This window comes from Acartia tonsa, chromosome 4 (genome assembly GCF_053477335.1).
Source record: "Acartia tonsa isolate MP-2025a chromosome 4, ASM5347733v1, whole genome shotgun sequence".
Lineage (NCBI taxonomy): Eukaryota > Metazoa > Arthropoda > Copepoda > Calanoida > Acartiidae > Acartia > Acartia tonsa.
The window spans coordinates 51,858,442-51,875,988 of NC_137263.1; the positions used below are offsets into that span (position 1 = coordinate 51,858,442).

Sequence of the window (17,547 nt, forward strand, 5' to 3'; positions counted from 1 at the left end):
ATTTGATGGGTGGGGGGGATTTTTATATCTCTTTATTTAACAAGCAATGGATTGAGTAACATACAAGGGGAGGTGGCCTATAAAGATTCATAAAAATATTGAACCACTGAAAGACACTTCCTGAAGTTTTATGATAAAAATATAGGTATATTAAATGATTTTAGAACATGAATGTGGAGATTTAAAATTGGCGAAAAGTTTTCTTGCTGCCGGTCTTGAATGAGTTCGGAACAGCCAAGACTTGAGCTCGGCTGCTGACAGAATCCCAGAACATGTCAGCTGCCACTCCCATCTCTACCTTCTTGTTATCACTTTCTATATCCGCCAGATCAGGCTCTACTAACAGATCTAAATTATTTTGATTATGTTGCGGCTGTTCACCACTCATGCCAGGTGTCACACCAACTGTTCCTTCACTTTTTTCATTACTTGACTCATCATGATCTGTGTCAGCAACTTCGCCAAGCTCAACCGATATTTCTCGTTTCAACGTTGAGAATCCATTTGCAGAATCCTCATCGTTCTGATCAGTATGATCAAACTTCTCTTCAACGCCACACTCAACGCTGATCTCATTAGAGTTAGCATCTGACTCCTCAATAATATTTTGTTTGAAATTTTCAGAATTATTATCAGATAATATCACAGGTTTAGAATTAAATGTCGTGTTATTACTACTACTATTACTATCACAACAAGCTTCATTGTTCTCCAGACTAACAGAAAGTTCTGCCGTCCTGGCGAAGGTTGAAGTATGTGGCATACTACTAGGAGGACTAGGATCAACTAAATTGTCTAGATAAGTATCTGAACAACTGCTGTTGCTAGCAGTGGCCAACACTATTTGTTTGCTTGCCTCGGAGTCTGTCTCATTAGAGTCTGAAGATGTTGCAAAATTTTGTTCTGATGATTCAGGATGAACAATACAAACTTTGCCCGGAGGTGTTCCTCTAGTAAATGCCTGAAACATAATAATAATAATACTTTTAGTTACTTGATAGTAATTTGCAAAATTAAACCAGAAAGCTCTTCTAATAGTTAATATAATATTTTCATTGGTATATCCCTTAAACAAGTGCTAAATATACTGATTGCACTTAATTTATCTTTCTAACTATTCCAATTTAGACAAACTAAAGATTTAATAATAAATTATCAGTCTTTGTATATGTTTTTATTAGTGATGGCAATCCGTCGAATTTTTGGGCCGGATTTGGATTCCGGATTTTAGCAATATTTTAAAAGGATTTTTAAATTTAAAAAAAAAAATTAAGTGCTACATATGTCCTAAAAATCAATGTTCTTGGTGTTCTCTATAATTCACTTCCGAAAATTGAACCAGATTTTAATAGTTATTTCTCGTATCGTATTATAAACGGATTTCCGCGGATATAGAATGTACAATTATTTAGCCGGTGCCTCCGGCACCTCGGGGCTCAAAAACTAGTTTTAATCTTATGATTGTACATTTCTATATTCGTAGAAAACTGGATATAATACGATGCTAGACATAGTTTTTTCGTATGGATGAGAACCGGTTCCTATCCACCGGATTCAAATGAATACGAGAAAAGATATTATATATAATGATGAAAATCTTTGCCTTCAACGAGGAGGAGTGAAAGAAAAAACTCAAGACGCTAATTTTAGCCTACCAAATAAGAATCCGGAATCCGCTATTAAAAAACGGATTCCGGATCCGGATTCCAAAATTGGCCAAAAATTGGGCGGATTCCGGATCCGGATTGCCAACCCTAGTTTTTATATTTTTGTAAGATTGAAACCAATCAGACAATGTTTGATAAATAACTAAAAATATCTTATGAGCCATAGAATTACATTTTAGCATTTTAGGTAGCTTTTTAGAGCTTTTTTTTCAAGAACATTTATAATCTAGCAAAGTTTATATCACAACGATAAGTAGCAAATTTAATAATAAAGCATTCATGTAAATACCCTTTTACCTTAGAAGAAGCTAGCCCCGAGAGGACAGGGGGTGCCACGGGTAAATTCAGCCTCATGCTACTGGAGGATGGGGCCAACTCTTCACTGGTTGTCAGGGCTCTCAACAAACCATTCAAGTTTCTCAAAGTTGTTCTAAAAAAAAATAAAGTATTACTGGTTTGAGCAAAAAAGAGATTTGGACATAGATCTTTTTTTGGCCTAAAGGTTTTATTACATGTATGAATTTTTTACTAAAATAACTGATCAAAATTCAATAAAAGTCCCCAAAGTTGATAAGCCAACGAATAAGAAAACATTAATATAAAACTTTGGGGACTAGTCCAAATAAACAGCCCACCCTGCCCCCCTGATCAATTTTGCTTTCCTTTTTGAGCCAGCGTTGTCCTCTCAGTCCCAAAGAATCTTCGTTCCACCTTATTATCTAATTAATGTCTACCTGAGATCCTTAGTTTCTTGATTACAGTGCCAGCGAAGTTGAGCTATGTTCTTGTTTAGCAAATAAACAGCATATTCAAACCTCGTTTTTTCAACACCCTGAATAATGTAACAATGTATTATATATGATTTTAGTTCAACTTTGTCCAAAGATATCTAAAAATTTAATTTTTCAGATATTTCAGCCAGATTTTGTCCGATTCTAAAGGTTGTAGATAAAGAGACAGGTAGCTTCATTGCAGTACTAAATATGCTTCAGAAACTATTTCAGATGATCCAGAAGCATCCATTCTAAATGCTACTGTCATCATTGTTTATCTTTAGTTTTATCACACAGCCAACTTTTACTTAAAGTTTTACCTTTTTTCGCGTAACTTTTACTATTTTTTCTACTTTACCACTATACTAGTATAGCTACTAAGTCAATAAATTCAAGATTTTATTATAAGCGTGCCACTCAAATAAATAACATACCTTAGGATAAAGAGGAAAAGTTCTTTCTTTGTCTGGTATTCTATCTAGGATGTAGTCTACCATGGAAGATCTGAAAATTTTTATAAAGTGTATTTAGTTTTTACTAGGTATATTAATACAGTTTTTCAAAGATACTTCGCAACAGAAATGGCTGCAGACAGAATAAGCTTGGAAATTACTTTTTAATTGTGTAAAGTGAAAATACGAAGAAACGTTTTTACTACTAAGCACCTAAATATTTAGCTAAAAATATCTTTTTTTATTTAGAAAGTGATTTGCATGATACGCACAGCATGAGTGAGAGAAAGACAATTAACATGGAAGCTTTGTATTGGCTTGGGCACAATGGTTCCTTTGATGAGTACTGTAAACCGTTTTATCCCAGGAATCTAAGGGATAAGACAATGGCCAATAAATTGATGTACATCCCCAATCATAATACACACAATTACCCCCTCAGTAGATCAAAATTAGTGGTTGAAACGTTTTGACACTCTACTAAATGAATCAACAAATCAAAATTCTATAAAAAGTCCCAAAGTTGCTAAGCCAACGAATAAGAAAACGTTATTATAAAACTTAGATGACTAGTGTAATAAACAGGCTCTTCTGGTTTAATACCAAATGATTTTACCTGGAACCAGCATGATTGATCTGGTATCTAGTTGGCACCATCAGCAGGTTGGACACCATCAGAGTAAGGTGAGATGTCCAGCCCAGGGCGACACACACTTCTGTTTCATCCCTTTCTTTCAAATTATCAGCTTCAGGCAGGCAAACGTAACCTAGGCAAATAAAATCAAAATCAATAACATTCGGACAAATTTCAACTACCCTGCAATATTACTTTATAAAATTGCAAAGAAACGCAAGAATGGCCTTTAAAGAAAAGAACTGAGATAAACATTTGTTTATTTTTAGTTATTCTTTCTAATATAAAGATGTAAAGAGTAAAAATAAAAATAAAAACTTGGTAATATACTATTCAAATTTCACTCAATATAAAGCTAATAAGGAAGAAAAATAGTTCGTTTCTATTGTCTTATCCTTGAACTCGGGGTATTCATGGCATTTAGTGAAAACCAAGAGTAGATTATCCAGAGAGAGGGGACAATGGGTTGTTTATTACACTAGTCTCCAGTGTTTTAAAAAAAGTTTCTTGTTCGTTGGCTTAACAACTTTGGGGACTTTAACTGAATTTTGATTGGTTGGTTTATTAAGTTTATTTAAAAGTTTCAACCATTAATTTTAATCTACAGAAGGATTCTTTTTGTGTGTTATCATTGGAGATGTACATCACTTTATCGGCCATTGTCTTATCCCTTTAGATCCCTGAGATAATAAACAAAAGCTTACCTATAGTTGGAAGACTAGTTTCTGTGTCATGAAGAGGAAAAATATGTGAGAGCTGAGAGATCAGCTGTCTCCGTCGTATTTCCAAATCCGATGCGGACTTTTCTTTATAGTTTCGGAACTCGTCAAAAGTTTTCAACCAGTTGCCCAGCTTTTCCTTGTCCTTCGCCAAGGCGTGAAATTTTTGTGTCATATTGTCTGTGGAATTATCTGTTTCTAGTAAGTTGTAATCTATCTTGGATTTGGTTTCCTGAAATTTGAAAAATGTTAGGTATACATAATACAACATGCTTAGTCCTTGGAAAAGTTTTTATTATGTAAAATGCCAATTTTTAAAACCAACTAGTGATTGCAATCCGTCGAATTTTTGGGCCGGATTCGGATTCCGGATTCTTAAAGAATCCGTCAAAAAAAGTGGCGGATTCCGGATTCTAGCAATATTTTAAAAGGATTTTTTTTTTAAATTAAGTGCTACATATGTCCTAAAAATCAATGTTCTTGGTGTTCTCTATAATTCACTTCCGAGAATCGAACCAGATTTTAAAAGATTTTATATATAATGATGAAAATCTTTGCCTTTAAAGAGGAGGAGTTGAAAGAAAAAACTCAAGACACTAATTTTAGCCTACCAATTAAGAATCCGGAATCCGCTATTAAAAAACGGATTCCGGATTCGGATTCCAAAATTGGTAAAAAAAATGGTCGGATTCCGGATACGGATTGCCATCCCTAAAACCAACATATAGAATTTCAACAAAAAAAATCAATGAAATTTGTCTAACATTTGATTTAAAGCAGGTATTAATAAAACAATTGAAATAATTTGAAAGGATATTTTATCACTTTAGCTTGAGGTGTGTAATGTATTTTGTATATTTTTTCTTTGCTGCAAAAAGAATTTAATTTCTTCTCTCCGAAGTTAAAATTAGATTTCTCACTATTCTACGGGATTTTTGTGTCTGGAGGAGATGAGAGGAAAAGTAAGTTTTTGCAATTTTTTAAAAATATTTCCCTATACCTATCTTTGGTGTTTTTGGTCTGATTTTAAATTTTTTTTTGGATAATAGTAGTACATTTAATTATTCATTCCAATCCCCCCCCGGCCCCCCCCCCCTTCTCATGGCAGACGATTGTTTATAAACCCATATCAAGAAGATAATGGGGGGGGGGGGGGGGGCGTAATGACATTTAAACTTAAACCGTGAGCAAAATGGTCTAAATATTGAGCTAGACACTTGAAACTTGGTACATAAGCCTAGTCCTATAGGTACTACATCTAAATGGCAAATGACCTGTATTCTATTATTCAGATCTGACTTCTCTTCCCTCAGCATGCTCAACTTTAGCTTCAACTCTTCAATCTGTGTCATCAGTTGGATCTCTTTCTTTTTCGTTGCCGGCTGCTTCAGTTGTTTATTGAATATCAGCCGACTTAGAGATGCCGTGGAAGCTGTAACTGCCAGTGATGATGACTGCGCCGCCGTAGCTGGGGTTGTGGATATTCCTATTTCTGGACTGTCAGGATCCACACCTCTGCAATGAAAAGACATCACTGTAAGTAAATCTCATATCTAGACTAGGTATATTTTATTATACAAAAGAATAATTCTTAATTTTATAGCAGTCGTCAGATACGAAACTATATATATACCTTACAATAGTTACACTTGGTTAAAATACTAAATCTTAATAAAAAAAAGTGTAGTTTTGTCATAAAAAATGTGAATTTGACAGCCTAATTGAATTTCATTGGTGTGAAAATGACAATAAAAATGTGTTTATTACATCGATAAAAAAATATTGCCAAAAATACACGAAATAACGAATTTAACAAAAAAACGACTTTTTGTAAAAAACACAAATACTGTACAGTGTACTTTTGCAAGTGGTATAAGTGGCAGTCCCCCTAAAATAAAACATCTTTTACCTGCTGACAATATCAGATTTAAGTCGTTGGTTACACTGGTGTATCTGTTTCAGAGCACGTAAGGTTCGCTGCATCTTGGCCAAGGAGTTTTTACTGTAGCTTGGCTTCCCTACAAAATTAACTCTGTTCATCTTTTCGAATTCATTGAATTTCTAAAGTAGTCTTTAAAATCAATATATTATTATTAATTTATGAGAAAGTTACTGAATTGTATTTGGTAAAAATGCTTTAGATTAGACCCAAATTATTCAAGAAATAATCTTTACATCACGAAACAAAGAAAAAGTATTCATTTTTTAAAATGGGTTCCCCCTCCCATAATTTTATATCTTTTGATCGCCGTAAAAACGGCAGCGGACCCACTGTTTTTCCAACCGCCAACAATTGCATTTGCCAGTTTTTTCTATGATTGGCATTTCTTTGGAATTAATAGTTATTTATCGTATCGTATTATAGACAGCTCTCCGTGTATATTAAAGAGAAAAATCATAAAATTAAAACCAGTATAATGGGCCCCTAGGGGCCAAATCCAGAGCTTACAAAACTGGTTTTAATTATAATATTTAAATGTTCGTGGAGAATTGTCTGTAAAACGCTTTAAATGAGTTTTCAGTATGTCTGAGAACCAGTTCTAATTTAGCAGATAGTAATCCGTTTCGAAGCCATACTGGAAATTATTTTTTTTTTTACCTGTAAAAGAAAGTTTTCTTGGCATCTCCAGAAATCTTAGCAGAGGAACCTTCACCTTAAGGCTCTCTACACCAACAAAGTAATGCCCATGCAGCTTAAACACAAGCGAATTCTTGTCCAAATGTTGAATTATATTCATATTGAGAGAGTCACCAATGCAAATTAAACCAGAAAAATAAATACCTGGCAAAAAATAAGATTTTATTATTTCATAAGTCTATTTGGCTACAACTATTGACATGTTTTGAACTCGACACAGCCTTACGTTGCAAAATTTAACTTTTTACAACACAGTTAATGAAATGAAATGTAATCTGTATTATATTTCAAAAAATAAATATGGAGTGCAATTCAATTAAAAGGATGTTAGCACCAATATGAAATACCGATGTTAAAACATTTTTATCATATTATAGCCATTTTTTTAGAACAATGAGTTGGTCTTCGTAGAACTATCCCTTTACGTAAAACAATGTTTTTTTTAGCATCGAAGCTACTCTATAATACACATTGTCTAGCCGTCCGTTCGTTAGACCGTAATCATATGTAGGAAATGTGAGCATCTAATACATATTTTACTTGGTCCTTCGAAAGAAAAAAATAAATATCTTTTTTTAATAATTTGATTTTCGAGTTAAAGCATATTTGCTCTTATTTCTTTCTTGTTTTATATACCTACCTACCTAACAACTAACCATCTTTATACTTCATTTTGTTCATTTGTCCATCCCTGCTTTATTGTGCTTCGCTCCTTATAGATATTGCCATCCTCGTAACTATTAAATGGTCAATTAATGGTATTAAAATCTCTTTCCTATCACAGATATCTGAATAGAAGCTGCTTGGGTTTTGGCCCAGATTCTTACAATTGTACCAGTCACACCTCCACCTTCAGTCTGATTATCATTAACATGACGTTGTAAGGTTTTACATCAGGGTTAGTACAGGGTTGTATATTTTGTATGGTTGACCCTGCTAAAGGCGAGTGGGATATGTGGGTGGGGGGAAAAAAGGAAAAATTAGGAGAACTGAAAACATTTTTTTTCAATTTTTCTCCCCTCTTTGGTGCAAAAACTAAAAGAATATGTGGAGGGGGAATAATATGAATAAAATAAAGATTTCTGAAAATATTTTTCCATTTTTTCCCCTTTCTTGCTGGAAAAAAAATAGGAGTGGAAAAAATATGAAAATCTTGTTCAGAATATACACCCCTGGGTAAGTACCTATGTAACCAACAGTTTTTTTTGAAATTCAAAATATGATTAGAGTCTAATTCGTGGAAAACTTCCTTTTTAAAAGCGAAGCTTTTCTATAATTAGGGTTGGTCCGTCCGTCCGTAACGGATAGCTTTTTCGTCAATTTAGACATGTTAGAATTGTCCCATCGATTTCAAAGGGGGGAGGCGGATGTGCCACTTTTTGAAACCAAAACTAAAAGTCAAAGGAACTCAACTAAAAAAAGAGTTACAGGTCTGAGATTTTGCATGGCAGTTGCTTTATAGGGTTACAATATGGAAGTGAAGAAACGGCGGCGCATCCGCCGAAAACCGCCGAGAAATTGCAAAAAAAAATTCGGCGGGAAACGGTGGTTTTCGGCGGTTGCGCCGCCGTTTCTTCACAGTTCCATATTGTACCTCTATAAAGCAACTGCCATGCAAAATCTCAGACCTGTAACTCTTTTTTTAGTTGAGTTCCTTTGTTGACTTTTAGTTTTGGTTTCAAAAAGTGGCACATCCGCCTCCCCCCTTTTGCATGGTGATTCCTTTAGTAGTTAGGAACGATTTAGAAAGCGTAGCAACTCTATAATCATTACCAGAATTTCCGTACGTCCATTTTAAACATGTTGATTTTTTTACTTTTTTAACAACAAATTTTTATGTGATCTAATCATCCGATTGATCTGATTTTTGGATATTTATTCCTGGGACAACAAAGTATAATGTTATAAGCGAAGCAACTCTATAATCAAGTCCTAAATATGTAAGTATGTCCTTAAAATTATCCTTTATAAAGCAGTTTTTCAACAAATTTACTTACAATTTTGCTTCGACTCTTATACATTTATATTCTGATTATTCAGTTCTGACACTAAATAAGTGTTAATGTCCGTTTGTCCTACCGTTTCAGTGCTTCACTTTTATGGATGTTGTCATCCTTGTTTTAATGACAAGCATCATGTTTCCTGAATATTATTATGGTCCGGCCAGAGGACCCTGTTGTCCTGTTGTCTCCTGGAGTCTGTACTCATGAACGGAGAGGATAGAGCTGTTTCATGGAAGGTCAGGTAGTACTCCAGTTTCCCTGCCTCGGATGGTCCTCTAAATATAAAAAAATAAGATATGTAGTTGGAATTTGGCAACCGAAATGCTTTATAGTAATTTTTTATTAATTAAAAATATAATTCACGTTTAATAATCCTAAAGTAACAGGATGTCCGTTTGTCTGTCTATCTGTTTGTACAGAAGGATCTCGCTAACCGCTAAACCGATATGATTTTCCTTTACAGTATAGATTCTCATGTGTCCTGGGAAGGCTTAAAACTATTCAGGGGGAAGGGTACCACCCACCCTCCCAAGAGAAATCAAATCATTAATAAAAATTTTTATCTCTCTTTTTAAAACAAAAATTGAAAATAGGGGAGGTTCCATTCACAACTTACCCCCCCCCCCCCCCTTAGAACGTTTAAAGGTAACTCATTATTATTTCATCTTTGCCTGTCCCACAAAACAACAAAAATAAATCGAACCCATCAATAAAGCGTAAAAAGGGGACATTTAAATAAACGAATCGTGAGTACTTCTGTGGGGACGGGGAGAAACAGACATATGCCTAAGCGAGGGCCCTAACCACTCCCCTAAATCAAAAACAAATATAATATAATAATATCCATAAAAAAACTTTACAAAAGATATAACTTACCCCTGACAAGTAGGATGATATAGATAAACTTGTGAAATTGATCTAAAGCGAAGCTGCTGAGTGGCCAGAGGAAACCATGTGAGAAGGGCCAGGTCTCCCCCAGGGGAGCTTACACTGCGCTCCCCTACATCCTTCATCTGAAAAAAATAGAGAAAAAAATAACAACAGTATAATGCATTGTAATCCTTGAGTTAAGGAAGATTATAAAGTCCTTGGAAAGAATCCATTTGTTTCTTTTTATGTTTGATCTTTGTGTGACATAGATAAAAATATCAAAAAAGAAACAAAAAATTCTGTTTAAATTGTAAAAATAAAGATGTATTATACATAAGAAGACATGTATTATTTATCACAATGATATTTCAAGAAAAATATGAATTTAATCTTCCACCATTTCATCCTCACTTCCACTTTCTTTCCCATGTCCGTTTGTAATAATAGTTGCGCCATTTGTTTCCATCTCCTCGTAATCATCATCTTCCTCCTCGTCAGAACTCTGATCCTTCTGGTTGTCCTTGTCAGACAAATATTCGTCCAGAAAATCAGAATCATAGTCCATTTTTGGTGGACCTGTTGGGTCGGCCTCATCACCCTCCCCCTCCTCCAAGTCCGATTCATCCTGATATGCAAGAAGCGGCAGCGTCTGGTTACCCTCTGGTCTCCGGCTTCGATTGTGCTCCATCTGGCGTTTGATCATTTGAATCTTGCCCTTCAACTTGAGGATGGGCAGGAAATTGGCGGTCCTGGCATTTATAACGTCACTCAGAGGCAACAATACTTCTGAGTGGACTTTGGGGGTGCTTACAAGGTAACCAACATGATGTCTTATCACCGCCTGAGCCCATAGCACGTGACTAACCAAATAATTTTTTTTGGTGACGAAATCGTGAAGTATTTCAAGGAAAGGAACAATAGATTCAACTGGCAGACTTCTGCAGGTTGAATCAATCACTTTAACATCGGATTTGCCGGTCACACTTAAAATAATGCTCCTGTTTTTACTTTTAATTCCTTGCACCAACAATTTTGTATAAGAATTTGTTTTAGATTCCCCGGTCTGCAGTGTGGACAGTCTGTCAGCCAACGGTATATCTGCCTGCTGCACATCCATGGGTCTTTTTACAGCTTGTTTGGCACCATATTGCTGCTGTACTGTGGTTTTAGCCATCAAATACTTGACATTTTCAGCGTCCTTCATTGGTACGTCCTTCGTAAAAGGCTTATGCATCTCTGCACTTAATATCCGCTTGGGCCTCTCACGCGCAAGGATGTGACTTTCGCGTAGTTCAGATATCTTCAGTTCCTCTATCTTAAGCTTGATCTCTGACCCATAAGAAATATTGATGTAAAGTTGGTCTCTATTCACAAATTGTGTTGCAAGGACGGGAACATCTTTTATCTTATCCTCCTCTCCGTACATGATCTGTATAAGAGAGAACGCCTTCTTGGGCTTCTTGCGAGATTTCTCCAGAGCAGTTCTGAAAACGGCAGCTCTACCCGACTCTGTAGAAGCACAGGCAAGTACATCGCCACCTTTAATATTAAAACAAGCAACATCTTTAATTTCATCGTTCGCAGAGAGAGTCATGAACACAGAATCTGATTTTTTGGGTGTGGCTGCGCCCTCCCCATCAATCTTCCAAACGGACACATTTCTGTCTTCAGCGGCAACAGACAACACAAACGCTTCTCCTTCTTGGTTTTGAACGCAGCTCAGTGAGGTGACAGGATTAGAATGGCCGGCAAAGGTTTGGACAAGATCTTGTGAATGAACCGCATAGACTTTAATTTTTTGTGAGGCCGCCACTATTTTCTTATCGTCGTTTGTAAGTGCCAAGGCATTGATGGCTCCCTTGCCAGCTTTAAATCTGGATAGAACTTGAAGAGAGAGGACACAGCATATTGTGATTTCACCGCGATCTGTACCACATACAACTGACTTACCAGAATTACTCCATGTTAAGCAGAGCACCTGTTCAGTTCAGAAGTTGCAACAAGTTTCTATCATTAAAATTTTAGCGGGAATTATTTTGTATATATAAGACATTTTTACAAATCCCTTCCCTTTTAATTCAATATCCAAATACCCTCATAAAGGGGGAGGTAGGTTGTACTAAAATTCCGTAAAAGTGTGAGTTTTAAGGCTTAAAAATAGTAGAACGATAATATTCAATAAATATAGGATATAAATATATAAAAAAAATTGCCTATGGTTCTATTCAATAAGGAATGTTTCATTTTTTCTATTCTATGTTACTTACAAAGCTGGCTATTTAATAAGTTAATAACTTAAATAAATATCTACTTCTTTATTCTTAAAATATTGCAATTTATCGGCATTGTAACCATTTTTTCGATTAAGGGAAAGAAATTGACACATTAGGTAGGTAAAGTTTTTGGATAAAAATTCTTAATTTTTATGAAGCAAATTTTTTGTATAGCTTTTCATAGTTTCCTAAACGTACCAGAAAATTAGATTACAAGATTGATACAACAATCTGGTTTTTAACGTCCACTAGTTATTGCTAATTATGATATGAACAAATGATAACATTAAAATTATTGCAACTATCTGCCTTGTGATTAGAGACATCGAAAGTGGTGACAATATCCCCCTGCTTGACACTGTAAACCAGGAGGGATCCGGCGGATGTGCCCAGGGCTATCAGGTCGGATGAAGCTGTCCCCTTATCATCCTTCTTTTTATTTTTCTTGTCCGTGTTGGATACTGCAGCTGGTGACCAAGCCAGGCAGGTTATCTGGGTGGAGAGGTGGGAGCTGGGGCTGTATTGCTGCTCAATTTCAGAGGATCTGTTCCATATTATTAATCTTCCGTCCTAAAATATGAATTAAGTTGAAAACATTTTGCCAATATAACTACTTTACACGGTATCGTATCCATACATGTAGTAGTTAGGTTTTCGCAACCCAAGTGAAACCCAACAATTATCCTCCTTACGAAAGGCCACCCTAAAAAAAGGAGGAGCCATCCCATAAAAAGGAGGAAAGGGGCCACCTAGCACCACTGAAGAGCTAAAAAGTGCTGCATGAATGATCGTTTTTTGTATAGGATGAACGTTGCAATTGAGCTTCTACTTTTCATTTTAAATGTACATAAAGGTGTGCACTTGAGAAAGGGGGGAGGTATAATCTAGGTGTCACCATAGCATACCCCCCTCACCTGACCAAAATAAAACATTAATTCTGGGCGAAGGGGGTCAGGTATATCACATGACGGGTTAAAACTTTCGGCTAGGAAGAGGTGGGGAAAATATTAAAAAATATAAAAAATTTGTTCACTTAATTCTATTCTACCTCTAATCTACAGTTCGTACTGATCAGGGATCTTAAGGAATAAGACGATGGACTCCAAACTTATATACAATATACATCCATAATAATGATAAACAAATTTACCCCAATCTGTAGATTTAAATTGTTGGTTGAAAAGTATTTAAACAACTAGTTTAAAACTAACCAATCCAAATTCAATAAAATATCCCATAAAGTTTTGCATGCCAATGAATAAGATAAATTGTTTATAAAACTTTGGGTACTAGTATAATTTACAGTCCAAAATATCCCCGCCCTCTATGCACATTAATAAAATGAGCGCGGTTATTCTACACAATAATGACTGGTGTGTACAAACGTACGTGTCAACCTACCTGTGAAACATTTGCAAGTCTTGTGGCGTCTGCAGAATATTTGTACAAAACTCGTCCCTCATCCATTTTTACTTTACTACAATCTGAAAAAAATGTAGAAGTAGTTTTGGTACTTTTGCTCATTACAAGAAATGACAAAAACAACATTATAAACAAAAAAATCAAAAAGATCTTGAAATTTATATTCTAAATATAAAAATTAACAAAAACTCCTCAATGATACTTCTTATATATCATGTCTTTATTTTATTCATTGATGTATATTATGTATATGTATTATCTATAGTGTACACAACACACGGGCACATTGTAGTCAACAAAACCTCTCCCCCGCAATCAATCAATAACATAATACGACGACACCACGAAAGGTAGAAATTAAATAATAAAATTATAAGGGTAAAACTAAACATTGCTTTCTATTTTTACATTCCTCTACCTTGAATTATTGATCAAAAATAATGGTTTGTTATTGTAAAGCCAACCAAAAATCGTAATAATTTTGATATTTAATGTAAAAATACTGTGTATTCAAACAAATTTACTGAAAAAAGTGCTCAAATTAAAGGTACATATTCTTTAGAAATTACATTATACTAACAGTAAAATTATGCAATTTGAATTATATTAGTTGATTTGAATCATTTGAAATTTGTTTTTTTTTGTTTTATCAAACTCTATTATATTTATTTATCACATCGTATTATAAACAGCTTTCCGCTGAATTTAAAATAAAAAGTTGCAAGATTAATACCAGTTTTGTTCGCACGGGCCTTCGGCCAATTAAACTGGTACTATTCTAAGATTTTTATTTTAGTATTCGCGGAAAATTGACTGTAATACGATGCTATACATGATTTTAAGTACGGCTGAAAACTTGGTTCTAGTCCAGTGGGTATTAGTCAGTATCAAAGCCATACTAGAAACTATATTTAGATTTGCTTGAAGTTATCCTGAGAAATGGAAGGGGAAGATGAGGGTGCCCGTGTTCTTGGTCTCGGCGTAGGACTCTTCATTCTAATCCTGCTATGGTTCTGTACAGCAGCTGGGCTGCTTCTATTTTCCCGCCTCGACTCCCCGCAGGGTCTTGTTTATGTTGTTCTAGCCTCCATTGTTACAGCTGTTCTCTTGGCGATTCCCAGGACGGATTACAAAAAAGCTAAAGGTAACAGTTATTTATAAATATTAAAAATAATTAGTTAAATAATGATAATAAATCCCCTTACCCTCCTCGCTTCTATACTCTTATCAATAGGGATAAGGCAATGGCCGATAAATTGATGTACATCCTCAAATATAATTCACAAAATTATCCCTTCTGTAGATTACAATTATTAGTTGAAACGTTAAGACACTCAACTTAGTGAGCCATCCAATCGAAATTTAATTTAGATAAGTCCCCAAAGTTATTATAAAACTTAGGGGACTAGTGTAACATAAAACATTAAAAAAAACATTTACTCCATAAATGTCGAAACAAAAACCCAATTAGTTAAAAAAAAAGCATACTAAGATATTTTTACAAAATGTTCCGCTCTAAACCATCGTACAAAAGTTCATCAAGTCATTTTCCTAGAATCTGAAGACGACGTGGTGAAAGTATTGGACCAAATGTTTATATGGAGAACTATCCTTCTTGTGCTGCTGGCTGTATCCATCCTGGTAGTTGGAGGTATTACTCTGGTTCAATATGCCCTCCACTCCATACAGCCAGCATCAATCAAAACATTTAGAAATAGATGATAATATATGTATTTTTTTTGTTAATATATTGTTAATAAAATACTTAATTTTTAATTGTTAACACAACTAATATTCTATAATGCCAAAATTAAAACCTGTATTACTATAAATATCCAGGAATCTTAAGAATAAGACAGTGGCCGATAAATTTATGTACATCCACAATGATATAAAAAATTACCCTGTAGATTACAAGTAGTGTTTGAGAGTTTGCACATTCAGCTTAATAAATCAACCAATCAAAATTTAGTAAAAGTCCCCAAAGTTATTGAGCCAGCCTATTATCCCCTCCCTCCCTCCCTGACTCATTCCACTTTGCAAACTGATTTCTAGCCTCTGGTTAGATCTGTAATGTAGAATAGCGACGTGACGGTTGGCGGGTTTAGTGCTAGTTTTCAGAAAATTAAGTAGGTATATATCCTGCTATAATTATTCAAAAACGACATGTCAATTCACTAATAGACTGGAAACCTATATCAGACAGAATAATTAAGGCTAGATTCCAATCAAGGCACTGCAAGTTGACCATTATCCAATGCTATGCCCCAACAAATGACAAAGATGAAGAAGTAAAACAAGATTTTTATGATCAACTGCAATCAATCAGAAACTCAGTACCCAAACATGACATGTGTCTAGTTCTTGGAGATATGAATGCTAAAGTAGGAACTGACAGGACTGGAGTGGAGAATGCAATGGGACACTTTGGCATAGGTACAAGAAATGAAAATGGAGAACTTTTACTTGAATTCTGTTTAAATAATGATATGGTTGTAGGAGGTACATTATTCCAACACAAAAACATTCACAAATATACCTGGACAACACCTGATGGACAAACAAGAAACATGATTGACCACATTATGATCAATAGAAAATGGGTCAAGTCAATGCAAGACTGTAGGAGCTATAGAGGAGCCGACATATTTAGTGACCATGAACTAGTTGTCAGTAAGATTAAATTAAAGCTGAAGCGTACTGGCCATGATAAAAAGAGTGAGATTGGTAGACAATATGATTATTCAAGATTAAAGGACCCTGTGATAAAGAATGAATTTGTCTTAAAACTCAGAAATAGATTTCAAGTCTTAGAGGACCTAAATGACGAGACTGAGATCACATGGACTTCAATTAAAGAAAACTTTCAATCTACTGCTAAGGAAATCCTAGGTCACAAGAAACCAGAGAAAAAGGACTGGATCTCTGAAGAAACATGGATCAAAATAGAAGAGAGAAAGAAGCTCAAAAACAAAATCCATAATGCTCAACATTTGGCTGACATGAGCAATTTAAAAGCTGAATATACTGCTAAAGACAAAGAAGTCAAAAAGTGCACAAGGAAAGACAAGAGAGATTACATTGACAATCTGGCTGAAAAGGCCCAGAGAGCAGCTGACTTCGGTAACATGAAAACAGTATACAACATAACCAAGCAATTAAGTGGCAAATATAGCAAGAAGAGTGGTGAAACTATCAAGGCTAAAGATGGTAAATTACTCACTACAGAAAAAGAAATTGCTGAAAGGTGGAAATCACATTTTGAAGAAGTGCTGAACAGACCTGAACCAGAAATTACTGCTGAACCAGAACCAGGACATGAAAAAGACATAGATATAAGACCACCAACTATTCAAGAAGTTAAAGCTGCTATACATAGCCTAAAGAATGACAAAGCACCAGGACCTGACTTGATAACTGCCGAAATGCTTAAGGCAGACATAGATCTTTCTGCTAGGACTCTAACTGATCTTTTTGATAAAATTTGGAGGCAAGAAAAGATACCAACGGACTGGTCTAAAGGTATAATCATAAAACTACCTAAGAAGGGAGATTTGAACAATTGTGATAATTGGAGAGGAATTATGCTGCTTTCTATCCCAAGCAAGGTCCTATGTAAAGTTATTTTAAACAGAATTGATGAGAAAATTGACAATAAACTGAGAGAAGAACAAGCTGGATTCCGTGCTGGAAGGGGCTGTGTTGACCAAATTTTCACCCTTAGGACAGTTATTGAACAATGTGTTGAATTTAACAAGCCACTTCATGTAAACTTTGTTGATTTCTCTAAGGCCTTTGACTCCATACACAGACAAACACTCTGGAAAATACTAAGAAGTTATGGTATACCAGAAAAGATGATAATTATGATACTAAATTTTATGACAACTTCCAAGCCTGTGTTTCAGTTGGAAACAATAAGACATCTGATTTCTTTAAAATAAGCACTGGAGTTAGACAAGGATGCATTTTATCACCTATTCTATTTATATTGGTCATTGACTGGGTGATGAAGAAAACCACAGAGGACAAAAAACGTGGTCTCCAGCTGGGCATACTAGGACACCTAGAAGATATGGACTTTGCTGATGACCTG

The 17,547-nt window shown here is 35.1% G+C and overlaps 3 protein-coding genes across 3 annotated transcripts; 1 reads left to right on the plus strand and 2 right to left on the minus strand.

The window, feature by feature from the left end:
- Nucleotides 1-19: 19 nt before the first annotated feature.
- Nucleotides 20-9,899, minus strand: Uvrag (UV-resistance associated gene). The gene is made up of 12 exons (XM_080158849.1): nucleotides 9,763-9,899; nucleotides 9,026-9,161; nucleotides 7,658-7,740; nucleotides 6,845-7,026; nucleotides 6,155-6,263; nucleotides 5,520-5,760; nucleotides 4,231-4,477; nucleotides 3,509-3,659; nucleotides 2,875-2,944; nucleotides 2,402-2,499; nucleotides 1,965-2,097; nucleotides 20-961 (listed from the first exon to the last, which is right to left on the minus strand). Exons 1-12 carry the CDS (start codon nucleotides 9,897-9,899, stop codon nucleotides 182-184), a joined length of 2,367 nt encoding a protein of 788 aa, XP_080014975.1. The 3' UTR covers nucleotides 20-181.
- LOC145315531 (WD repeat-containing protein 43) lies at nucleotides 9,899-13,677 on the minus strand. The gene is made up of 4 exons (XM_080155513.1): nucleotides 13,431-13,677; nucleotides 12,305-12,599; nucleotides 11,850-11,875; nucleotides 9,899-11,743 (listed from the first exon to the last, which is right to left on the minus strand). The coding sequence occupies exons 1-4, from the start codon at nucleotides 13,575-13,577 to the stop codon at nucleotides 10,142-10,144; spliced, it is 2,070 nt and encodes a 689-aa protein (XP_080011639.1). The 5' UTR covers nucleotides 13,578-13,677; the 3' UTR covers nucleotides 9,899-10,141.
- Nucleotides 13,678-13,784: 107 nt separating this feature from the next.
- LOC145317684 (transmembrane protein 218-like) lies at nucleotides 13,785-15,224 on the plus strand. Its single transcript, XM_080158850.1, has 3 exons — nucleotides 13,785-13,998; nucleotides 14,367-14,595; nucleotides 15,007-15,224. Exons 2-3 carry the CDS (start codon nucleotides 14,391-14,393, stop codon nucleotides 15,171-15,173), a joined length of 372 nt encoding a protein of 123 aa, XP_080014976.1. The 5' UTR covers nucleotides 13,785-13,998; nucleotides 14,367-14,390; the 3' UTR covers nucleotides 15,174-15,224.
- Nucleotides 15,225-17,547: the final 2,323 nt, after the last annotated feature.